Below are 12,212 nucleotides of genomic sequence, written 5' to 3' on the forward strand. Positions count from 1 at the left end.
GCAGAGGTATTTTTTTTAAACTTTGTGTATTTGATGATCATAGAGGACTGATATCTGCACTCCTGAGCAGAACCCTGACGTGCCTGTGAGGCACAATGTGACAGCCTCTGTCACCCAAACCAATGAGAAGATTCTATTTCTGTGTCGTCTGCGAATGAAAGCATCAGAGTTTTGCACTCTCAGTCTGCTTCGCTCTCATCCCGTGTGAGTTTGGAGAGGCAAAGAACACAAGACATGAACAGCTCCACATCTCTCTCTCCCCCACATCGCCTGTCCCCTCCTCCATCTTTCTCCTCCATCTGCCAGTCCATTTGCTTTCAAGACACACACCTCTGCCTCTGTCCAGCTCCTTTCATTCTGCCCTTCCCATCCCAATCTGCTCTTTCTCCATCATCAATTTTCCGTCCTTGATTTAAAATTCACAGCCTGAGGACTAGATCACACAGACACACACACTCTCTCTCTCTCTCTTCACTACCCCTTCTCTCCGCCACTCTTCCTCTCACCTCTCACACAATCGTCCCTTCTCACCATGTTCCCCTCCGAGCACCTCTGGAACGCCACCGAGCAGCTCTGGCTCAACGGCTCCGATGTGAACTACTCGCTGGGCAGACGCGGGGATGAGGAGGAGGAGGGAGATGAGCACCCATTCCTCACTGATGCCTGGCTGGTCCCGCTCTTCTTCTCTCTCATAATGCTGGTGGGACTAGTGGGCAACTCTCTGGTCATCTATGTCATTTCAAAACACAGGCAGATGAGGACGGCAACCAACTTTTACATAGGTGAGTGTGTGTGATTGTTTGCATTGACTCAGATTGTCTTTGAAGTAATCAGACAACTTTTTGCAATTTGTTATCTGTCAGTCATCCTTTATCCTGTTACTCTTCTTCACTGGTGGTGGCACAATCTAAATTAAATAAGTGAATAAATTAGGAAAAATTACTCGCAACATCATCAGCATGCATATTTAATGTTGTAATCATTTCTATACATGTAAATGCTGCGTAGCCTGTTTCATTTTGACATAGTAACCAGTGTGAGCTTCCATGTGTGTGACATGAATTTAAACATGAAATGATTGCGTAATATTCTATTTGTACTGCAGGGCAGATAATTCAGTATTCCTGTATAACATTAGATTAGTGTGTGCACCATCTGCAAGCATGTCACAGCCCAGCTACTCTCGATATATGAGCTAAAACTAATAAGAACTTGTGTGTGTGTGTGAAAGTGTGTTGTGTATTTATCAGCTGGACAGATAGAAATGGATTAGTTTATCACTACAGGCTGTTTGTTTTTGACTTAATACCGAATGTGAATGTGTGTTTTTACATGATTTCATATCAAGATAATGATAATAATACATCTAAAATGTCAAAGCTCACACACAACGCGTTAAAAGCAGAAGCACATATAAAGCAAAGTAAACACTCTTAGAGGTAGCAGTGTAAATGAGCCAAGGTCTCTAAGTGATTTTGTTAACAGCTTTTATATATAAGTGTGTTGTAAGAGGAGCTATTATGGTGTGGTGCATTCTTGAGGTTTTCAGGTGTGTGTGTGTGTTATTTTGCATGTCGTATTTGTCAATGTGTGTGTGAGCCTGTCAGTCAGATGCTGTTTCTAAGCAGGACTTCACATCTTATCAATCCAGAGGTATTACCCCTGAATCACTCTGAATATCTGCATCTCTGTTTGGATGCTGCACCTTTCACATCTGTGTTCCATCAGGATCAGAACTCATTAAACGCTTCAGAATTTTCTTCATTAAAAGGTTTCGCCTCCTCGTGTGCTACAGTGCAAGTTAAATGCAACCTTGGGATTCTAAAGGCTCAGAGAAATTAGAGCTCATTATACCTGTCAAGTATGAGAGTGATGATTGAAAGACTTGCATCTCACCGGTTATTATTTCAAAAGTCCAAAGAGTGATATGATTGCAAGCCTATGACCTCATATGACTCCAATTTAAAGTTAGCGACAAGAAAATGTTTGAGAATGTGTGAGGGTGACACATTAAGATCAGCGTGACGCAATCTGCATGTGAGGGTCAAACTTCCAAATGCACAGAGAAATAACAAGCTGGATTTAAGAATTTGGTGTCCACGAGAATTCTCTTGCTAAAATAATTGGCTTTATCAGAATCATGAAAGAATCTATTTGATCTATATGTTTTGATCTATACTGAGCTCCTCTGGACTCACGTTGTCTTCTCTTCATGCAGCGAACCTGGCAGCCACTGACATCATCTTCCTGGTGTGCTGCGTCCCATTCACCGCCACGCTCTACCCGCTCCCTGGGTGGATCTTTGGCAACTTCATGTGCAAATTTGTTGCATTTCTACAGCAGGTAAAAGCATGACTCACACTGAAAGATAAGCTGAAAATGGCTGTTAATAATATGTGACTATCTGCACAGAAGACAACATAATGAGTGAACAAATTATAACAATTAACTATTATTATAACTATTTGCTTGAAGGAATACCATTAAAGGCTTTCAGTGGACTCGGCTGTACTTCATTCACCAACAGCAGTTACACACAATATGCTGCAGAATTCACAATTTACTTTATTTCACAATAGGAAAAAAAGCTTCAGAAGGTTGATGGAAGGACGATTCAGTTAGAGGAAATCACTCACATCACTCTCACAAAGAGGCTTAGAGAGAAAAACCATGTTGGATAGCGACATAGAAGAATCACAATAAAAAGGAAATTTAAAGACTGAATCCGAAGAAATAGTTTCAGCCTTTTTACATGTCAATTTCTGTCCTAACTAAAGATCTGGATAGTAGTTCTACTCTTGTTGCCGAGTTAACACGGCCAAATATCTCTGTATTTACCTTCCTTTATTTTACACAAAAACACTAATGACACAAATACCAAAACGCTTGAACCCACTGTGCATGCAGCCTGTTTAAAGAGGGAAATAAATCACAATAGCCTTAAGTGCTGCGTGAGACAATGAGTGTGAGATGCTGCGCTTAAAGAGTTTGCGACTCCCTGCCACAGTGTAATTGCATATAATCATGGATGGAAAACCCTGGGGTGCTCTAAAAAATATGCATAATTGGCACTAAGCCCTTCAAAGCTGGATATTTTAATTATGTGTTGATATGGTTTTCGCGCCACTAAGGGAAGCCACAGCACTGAAGACACTGAGGCCAGCAGCATCACTGAGAGGAGAGAAGGACCTGAAAAATGTATCCGTGAAAGTGGAGATCAATGATAAATGATATCTTAATTCCAAACGACGACCGTGGCAATTTATACTGAATTTAGTTTGGAGGAGAGGAGAGGAGAAGAGAGACGAGGAGAGGAGAGATAATGCTCTACATACAGACATGATCTCATCAGTCAAAGCACGGTGATGACTGATAACACTATTATTTCTGTTTTTCCACTTTGCTACCTTGGTAATACTTGATTAGACCATTGTACAAAACGATCGGGGCTTGGTAGAGTTATTGATTGACAATAATAGCTCAATTACCGCATAATGCTTGGCTCAACACTGGAGCACAATGACACAAGCATGCTGATGACGCAGCTGTATTATACTCCGTGTTGTTGTTTCCTCCACACGGCCACACTACAAGACATTTCAGATCGATGACACATCTAATTATCCAGAGCAGGGAGGTTGTATTGATTGTAAAAGTTCATTTACTGAACATGCATCACATATACGTTTCAAAAAATTGTATTACTGGGATGTTCACCATACGGTTTGATGGGAAAGATGGAAAAATAGAGCTTGCAGGACACATTTATGATCTTTTTCTGCTTGATATTCCACAAAGGGCCAAACAAGTGTTAGTACCGGCTGAGTGCAATGTCTAGCTAATATATGTCTCAAATACAAAAAGAGAAAGGGGACATGCTTTACATTCTCTCTGTATAATGTAAATTTGTATACGTCTTGTGTGGCGAAAAAGGCTGGAGATGCTGGATAGTCATGGGGTCTATTAGTCTATTCTCAAAGCCAGCTGGTTTCTGAGTCGTCACATTATTCTCTTTTCATCTTTGTCCCTTCTTTATATCTGAACACAAAGCACCGTCCATTTGCACCAAATAAAAGAGAGAGCTGCTCCTTTTCACACCTCTCATATCTTTTTTTCACTTTTCTGAGAGACGAGCTTCATCATATACGACTCGATTTTTCTTTGCCATTCTATATTTTGGCTCACTGGTGGTGTTTGGGAAAATCATGAAAGTGAATGGGGGGCTGGCATCAAAGAAAGGGAGAGAGAGAGAGAGAGAGAGAGGGGGGGGGGGGGGGGGGGAGATAAAGTCACTCTATGAACTGTAAAGGCGTATTTGATGGTGGTAGTTCAGATCTCACCAGGCAGAGCTGCAACAGTGCTAGAATAAATTGGAACTCTCCTCAAAGCTTCCCATGATAAATCACATACAGTACATTGTGCCATATATGAATCTGTAAAAAAGTAGCTTTTTCTTATTTGGTGGTTTCTAGAAAGCAAAAACATCAGGTTTACACAACAACAAAAAAAGAAAACACCACCTGTTTTCACTCATCATGCACAGTGATGATATAGTTTTATAGTACATTAAAGTATTAAAGGCTTCAAAATGAACCCTGCAATAAAATGAATAACTTGGATATGAATATGTCCAATTTAATAACAAAAACAAGATTGATGTATATTTGCTGTTAAACTTGAACTTGAACTTGATTTGCCTCTCTCAGAAATATCTATATGTGTTTTGTAAGATCTGTAATGTTCTGTGCTGCCAGCTATGAATCCTGTTTCATGCTGGTTTCCATTTGAACTCCATCTTCTACCTTTAAACTGAAAAACCTGATTCATCCAAACTGAGGAAATGCAACTCTTCCTCAGTGACACCAACCTGCTCTCTCTCATCATAGCCTCAGAAGCACTGATGCGATGTAACAAATTGTTTGTGCGTGTGTGTGTGTGAGAGAGAGAGAGAGAAATGAGATCCTATTTGGCAAATGGGGTGAAATTTCTTTCCCACCCTTTTGTACATGTTTCAAAGCAATATGGATGACATTCACTGGACAAATAGCCCTTGTAACAATCTAGAGCCCAGTGTATTTGAAGTATATGACCATATATTGTGAGGAGGATGAAAACAAGTGTATACAGCATACGTTTACCTGTCCTTCCTAGGTAACAGTGCAAGCCACCTGCATCACTCTGACTGCTATGAGCGGAGACCGCTGTTACGTCACTGTTTACCCTCTGAAGTCCCTCCGCCACCGCACGCCGAGAGTCGCCATGATCGTCAGCGTCTGCATCTGGATCGGTCGGTCACGCATGTCTTATTCTAATTGCTTTCTCATCTATTCTTGGCATTTCATTATATTTTCAATTGCTCATTCGGTCGCCATAATGTATTCTAAACTACTTCAATTGTCACGCAGGCTCCTTCATCCTGTCCACTCCAATTTTGATGTACCAGCGTATTGAGGACGGGTACTGGTATGGGCCCAGACAATACTGCATGGAGAGATTCCCCTCTAAGACACATGAGCGGGCTTTCATCCTCTACCAGTTCATCGCTGCCTACCTGCTGCCCGTCCTCACCATCTCCTTCTGCTACTCTCTCATGGTGAAGAGGGTCGGTCAACCAACTGTGGAGCCTGTGGATAACAACTACCAGGTAAGGATCTTCTTGGATAAGCTGCCTCTGTTTATGCCCACAAGTGCTAATTTTCCATTTCTTCTCTTCTTTTCTCAGGTGAATCTGTTGTCTGAAAGAACAATCAGTATCAGAAGCAAAGTCTCAAAGATGGTGGTAGTTATCGTCCTCCTCTTCACCGTCTGCTGGGGTCCCATCCAGTTCTTCGTCCTCTTCCAGTCTTTCTATCCAAACTATCGACCCAATTACGCCACATACAAAATCAAAACGTGGGCCAACTGCATGTCCTACGCCAACTCCTCTGTCAACCCCATAGTTTATGGTTTCATGGGCGCCAGCTTCCAGAAGTCGTTCAGGAAGACCTTCCCCTTCCTGTTCAAGCATAAAGTCAGAGATAGCAGCATGGCTTCAAGGACCGCAAACGCTGAGATCAAATTTGTTGCAGCGGAGGAAGGCAACAATAACAACGCTGTGAATTGAATCTGACCTTTAAAAAGCAGGTAAAATGGGACTAATGAACCAAGCCTGGGATGGACTGTCTGATTGTCTGAATAGATGAACTGTTCGGGATACACATTTTGTTTTCGTTAATGAATAAAACTAATTAACTAAATGATATGGAGAGACCCTGACTCAGAGTATCGGGGCACACTGGCAGACAAACAGTGTTTACTTTGGCACATTGCTTCATCCAGTGAGCTGCCAAACAGACAAATGACAGAGACAGTCACAGATCCGAATGTATAATATAATATATTCTGTGTATGGAGAAACAGATGGGCAGCTTATGGCATATGCTAAGACTAATGATGATATAATATTTTAGACATTTTGCTTAATGTGTGTATTTACCTAAACCCCCAAACACAAAGCACAGTGTGAGTGATGCATATTTGGCAGGTGGTGTTTCCTGAAATGTCATCAATTGTTTGAGAGCCTTGTACCTTGTGGGCGTGTCTAACCAGATGGGTTTGTAGGTAAATTCAAATGTGTAATTTTTTTTATGTCAACATGTTGTATTGACTGTATTAGACTATAAGTATGAGGGGAAACACTGTGTGGTATACACTGAGTTCAGAGGTGTTTCTATAATCAGATGGCACCAGTAGGAGGTGCTTCAGAGACATGATATTTTCCACAGGGCGCACAACTTCTGGACTCCTATCAGGATAAAGAGGTTTTCAGTTAATTCAACAAAAAGTGTTAACGTTACAGACTGCAGCTTTAAGTGTTGCTTTTATCTAGAATTTTCAAGACATGCAAATACCAAATATCTGATATAAGTCCAGAAGAGGCATACTCATGTTACTGATGTCCTTTGAGGTCAATGAGGGCTCAGCTCGACTCTTAAAGGACAAGCACGGTTTTGTTGTTCCTTACTGCGCTCAGCTAGGTGTGAAACAGTTAGCTCAGGGTAACACAGGGTTAAAGTTTTTTTTTTTTTTTTGTGGAGAATCCAACCAGCCGGGTTTTGGGTGAATGGATGTTTCTCTGCTGCCAATCTGACGAGTGGGAGCCGGCTGAGATAGGGGCCACAACAAGTGAAGCATGGAGGATGTTTACTTTTCTTTTGTAACCCACATGCAAACATTCACACCTTGGTCTATACATGTCAACAGCCTCTCCCAGCACGCGCACACGCACGCGCACACGCACACGCACGCACGCACACGCACGCACGCACGCACGCACGCACGCACGCACGCACGCACGCCATACGCACGCACGCACACACGCACGCACGCCATACGCACGCACGCACACACACACATCCTCAAAATGCAGGTGTTGTTTGTTTGAAATGCTTGAAATGTTAACATTGAGAAATACCCTTATATGATCTTGGCAGAGGTTACAGATACGACCTGTGACCTGTGTGTGCACTTTGGAGGCAAATGTGTCTCGGGACCGTCTCTCAATGGGAATACGTCAGTGTATTATTGTTTATGAACCATCAGAGACGCTGCCAGTCCCTTCTGTCTGGAGATGGAACATACGCAATCCTTTTCACTCCATCCCACACAGTGACATTCAGAATCAGAACTCCCATTAAAGCCCATAGAAATCTGCTAATGCTTTCCCTCATTTTAATTGTAGATATTGTGGGACTTCCAGCCATCAAGGCTACACTTGAATGGCTTCATTGGCCTTGAAAGGAATATTAAAATATTTCATGGTAGCATAATTCCCTCCGTCATTAGTAGTAAAAATGCTGCAATGAATGAATGCAAGGGTAAGGTTGATGTAAAAGCCACTCCATTCAGTGTGCTACATAGTACTTAACATAATAATACAAAACTTTGATGAAGGCAGATTTAGTAATATTTTGTCATAATAATAAGTTATTCTTTGTGTAAAGCTTTTTAATATATTCTTACTGTGCTACATGTGTGCCTCATACATCTTTGTCACTAACATTCATTAGAACCAAACAACTACATTAAGTATTGAAACATTATATTCACATTGTAATTATGTAATTATGTAATTTGTGTTATGGTTGTTTATTTATGACTGAAATTAAAACCAAAAATGAATGTCATCAATAAAACCTTCTATTGTAACATTGGACTGGTGTTATAAGTAGTATGCAAGCTCCATCCCTCTATGCAGCCCACAGGGAATCGAACCCTGCTGCCCAGGTGCTTTCAGTGCTATGTGTCGTCTCCTGTGACCCAGACTTTTAAGGGTCATGTGAAATCATGTTAATGGAACATTTAATTTTCACTCTAATGGATTTTCAATGGAGAAATTGGTTTAAAAGTTATATAAAACAATTTCAGCCTGAACCTCATTGTTGGCAATTATACATTCCGCGGATAATAATGTAGTTAACACCTCCTTTCAAGTGATGATTGATAGCATATATGCTCAATATTTGCTGTAGTAATTATGTGGAAAGATTAAGATTTCTTCTATTGTTGGCTGTTGAACCTTTACAAAGAGCGATTTGCTGCTACACTTTGCAATTGTTCAGCAGTACTCAAGATAGAATTCTTAGTAAGTGACCAATCCAAGAAAAATACATTCTTTCATAACGTGCCTCACCGTAGACTGAGCTGAGTGTCTTTCTAAGAGGTGCAATTCTGCGGATTTCATCGTCAATTCAGAGATTGCTGAAAATAACTTCTGTTGAATATAAAGAAAGCTTTTTCCTGTGATGAAATGAATGTTATGGTGAGACAAGTCTGCTTTTTACATTTGCTTTATATTTAACTGTGAGCCGTAAGCGTTCCTGTACATGAAAGCAACCTGATGGAAATCCTTAAACCTTTAAGAAAATACATTCTCGCCTCTAGATTTGCATTGTCGGTCGTAACAGCAGTGATTCACAGTTCCTGAATAGAGAATCCACCCACACTGTGCACCAGATAACTTGGAAATTGACCTTGGGAGCAAACATGATTGTGGCCCACCAATGGATTGTATTAAATCTTGGAAGCACATGTACAGTGCAGAGGGAAGTTCATCCTGAGGCTACAGAATACAGAAAGCAGTCTGAATGTGGGTTGTTTGATGCACAAAAAAGGTACAAACCAGTAACAGGAAGGCTGCAGGGCGCCTCTGTGTTCATGTACTCACTGTTCTCTGGGGCTCAAGCCCTGTATAACACTTATAATGCATTTATACTGTATACAGTCTGATGTTTGGGATATTGCAGCCTATGTGAAAGTACATTTTGTCATGCCTTCCTTGTTACCAGAAGCTTTGTGTCTACTCAGTGGTTAGAAAAGACATTTTTAAAGAAAAACAAACAAAAATACTGTTGTGCGGTGTAAATCAATTATTATTATAATTATTGGAGAAAAATCCAAAACAGTGACTTGTATTATGAGGGTTTAAGCTGTGAGCCCTGCACAGGGAACACTGGTATTGTTTGATATACAAACTCCTTCCAACTCAGGGGGGAAGGGAGGATTTTGATTCTAGAATGTGAATTTTCCTTCACAGAAGTCTGCCAGCCAATGTTTGTTACTTGTTCCTTCATTTTCTCACATTTATTTCTAGGATGAAAAGCAAAGTGATGCCGGGGGAAACTCTTTCAACTCTGTTTTTAAAAAATTCAACATAAATCACAAAGCTGAATGCTTTCCTTCCAAAATAATACAAACAAAAACATACCTAAAGCAGAATCAATAAGCTTTTCATTTATCATTTCATATCTTTTGTTGTTTGTTGATCTCAGCACCATTGGCTCTGTTTTAAGTAAAAATAAAGATGAAAACATTGCTTCCTCTCATTTAAACCAGTGAACACGAACCAGTGTCTCCTGTGAGAGGGAGAGAAAATACATGCAAGGGTGGATTACTGGAATATTAAGTGATACTGCAATCCATCACACTGAAGCTCGAATTCTTGTTGTCACCAATTCTGATTCTCTTGACTAAAAAGTACCAGGACCTCCGAGAGAGACTCTGTTTGCCTGTTCAGATCGATCCCTGCCAGCTCAGACACAATGTCCCCGATGCTGTTCAGAGCAAAGCAATTTCTGCTAAAAGCAATTTGATGTCTTATTTTCTCCATAAGGTTCCCTTCAGGGTTTATCATCTCAAACACATTCTGGTATTTCTCGCTCACTTTCTGTAATAGCATTCTTTATAGAGAGCCGAAGTCCTGCTTTGTCTCCTACAGGTCTCCTCCTGTTCTTGTGATTATTCTCTGCATGTCTAGAGGAAGGAAGGTGGTCTGACAAACTCTGACACCTTGGGCCTTGGGTCACATGGGGGGGTCACGTGAAGGCTGACAAGAGGACCAGGGGAGTCACGTGTGAGCCATGGGTGTCACTGGAAGGAGAGTTCATATGACCATTGCATATCTGATAGCTCTTCTTGTGTGAAGGACTTAATGTCAGATGTTGTCTCCGGTCTTCAAATGTTATAGATACCAATTTATTTTTGAGAATGGACATAAGCCCCGAGGAAGAAGGATAGACTGAGAATGAGAAACAGCCCTGGATATTTGAATTACACGTAAGACCAGGAGATGACAACCGGATCTCGAGTCATTTGTGCTGAAATTAATTACTTTGTGAGCCTTTTGTGAACCTCCTCACAGTGGCATTTGGGCTGGCAGCTCACTCTCCCCGGGCCCATTGTCAGTGTTTGTGTTTGTGTGTGTGTGTGTGTGTGTGTGTGTGTGTGTGTGTGTGTGTGTGTGTGTGTGTGTGTGTGTGTGTGTGTGTGTGTGTGTGTGTGTGTGTGTGTTTAGAGTTGTTCTGGCAAATGTGGCCATTGGGGAAATTCAGAAAAACAGAAAATAAATCATCCACTAGAAAGATCATGCTGTTAGCAATAACCTGTTGAATTTCATTGTGGAATGACGCAAACTCTCTCTGCTCTGTCAGTCAGAGACAATCAGTCAAACTCGTGAGCTGCTTCATGGTACAGTGAGCCGAGCTCCACGTCTAACAAGGGTCAGAGCACATTAGCGCTGCAGTGTGGAGTGTGGCAGTGTTATGGATGAGCTCATTCAGAAACACAGGTTCCTCTTTCCCCAGACGAACACAGAAGTGAAACTAAACAGGAATGACTGACAGGTACTGAATATTGGCATTGGTATTTACTTGTATTGGTTCCTATGTTTGTGGGATTGTTTTAATTATGATGTACTGCTCATGCAATGACAATAAAGGCATTTTATTCTATTCTATTCTGGAGTGAATCTGGGTCTTAGGCTGGTTCTGACTGTCCAGTTAACAAAGCTAGAAGATATAAAGGATGGAAAAGGAATATTAAGTTTTTTCTTCTATCAAATTAAATAACTGAAATGATCTCAGTCACAAATAACTGTTTAGAGTTGTTCCACATGCTGAATAGTGAGAAATAGGGTACGGAGTATTTTTCAAATCACTGCCAGGAAGGAATCCAGAGAACAGACTACTTCTCCAGTGCTTTTTGTTCTTCCTGAAGAGGGAGACAGAGAGCCAGAGTCACTTGGTGGGGAAACATTAAGTGTCTTTGCATAGCAGCAGATCACTGTGAGAAAAATAGGAAAATAGAAAGTCTGGCACAGAGGGTTAATGATCTGTGGTAGTTTTTTTTGGCAGCGGCACAAAGTTCTGCAAAGGAAAACTGCTCTGTGTGTGTGTGTGTGTGTGTGTTTGTGAAGACAGAAAAATAGTCTTTGGTGAGGCCTTTGCTCACACTGCACCATAGTATGATTGTTGACACCCTTTGCTTCTGTTCTGGCCCCCAAAACCACATCAGATGATTTGGGGGCCCCATGAGATGTGAGGCCGCTGGTGTGTAATGGAGAACTGGACTCAGCTGAAAGATTTCTCCGCCCAGAGACGATCGCAGCTCGCTCGTTACGCTAGCTGACGATTTGAATTTGGGCGCTACACGCAAACACTTTTCTTTGTCTTGCGGAGATGGAAATTTGATTTAATGACCTTAGAGTTAGTGTAAGATAACGTCGTTAAAGTGAAATTCTTCCTGGCAGAATGCAGCATAGAAAGCGTTTCAATGATCAAAACAAACTTTGATCCCAATTGTTTGCAGCCTGAGATACAGGAGGGATTTCTTTCTTCTTTCTTACTTTCTACTACTACTTTCTCACACACTCAGAAGATGACGACGGCGACGCGGCT

The 12,212-nt window shown here is 41.3% G+C and overlaps 1 protein-coding gene across 1 annotated transcript; it reads left to right on the forward strand.

The window, feature by feature from the left end:
- Positions 1 to 242: 242 nt before the first annotated feature.
- kiss1ra (KISS1 receptor a) lies at positions 243 to 6,585 on the forward strand. The gene is made up of 5 exons (XM_076144854.1): positions 243 to 782; positions 2,219 to 2,343; positions 5,152 to 5,287; positions 5,406 to 5,644; positions 5,723 to 6,585. The coding sequence occupies exons 1-5, from the start codon at positions 533 to 535 to the stop codon at positions 6,101 to 6,103; spliced, it is 1,131 nt and encodes a 376-aa protein (XP_076000969.1). The 5' UTR covers positions 243 to 532; the 3' UTR covers positions 6,104 to 6,585.
- The last annotated feature ends 5,627 nt before the right edge of the window (positions 6,586 to 12,212 follow it).

Source organism: Genypterus blacodes, unplaced genomic scaffold (assembly GCF_046128005.1).
Source record: "Genypterus blacodes isolate CSIRO-AG114 ecotype Tasmania unplaced genomic scaffold, CSIRO-AGI_Gbla_v1 ptg000029l_1, whole genome shotgun sequence".
NCBI classification, from domain to species: Eukaryota; Metazoa; Chordata; class Actinopteri; order Ophidiiformes; family Ophidiidae; genus Genypterus; species Genypterus blacodes.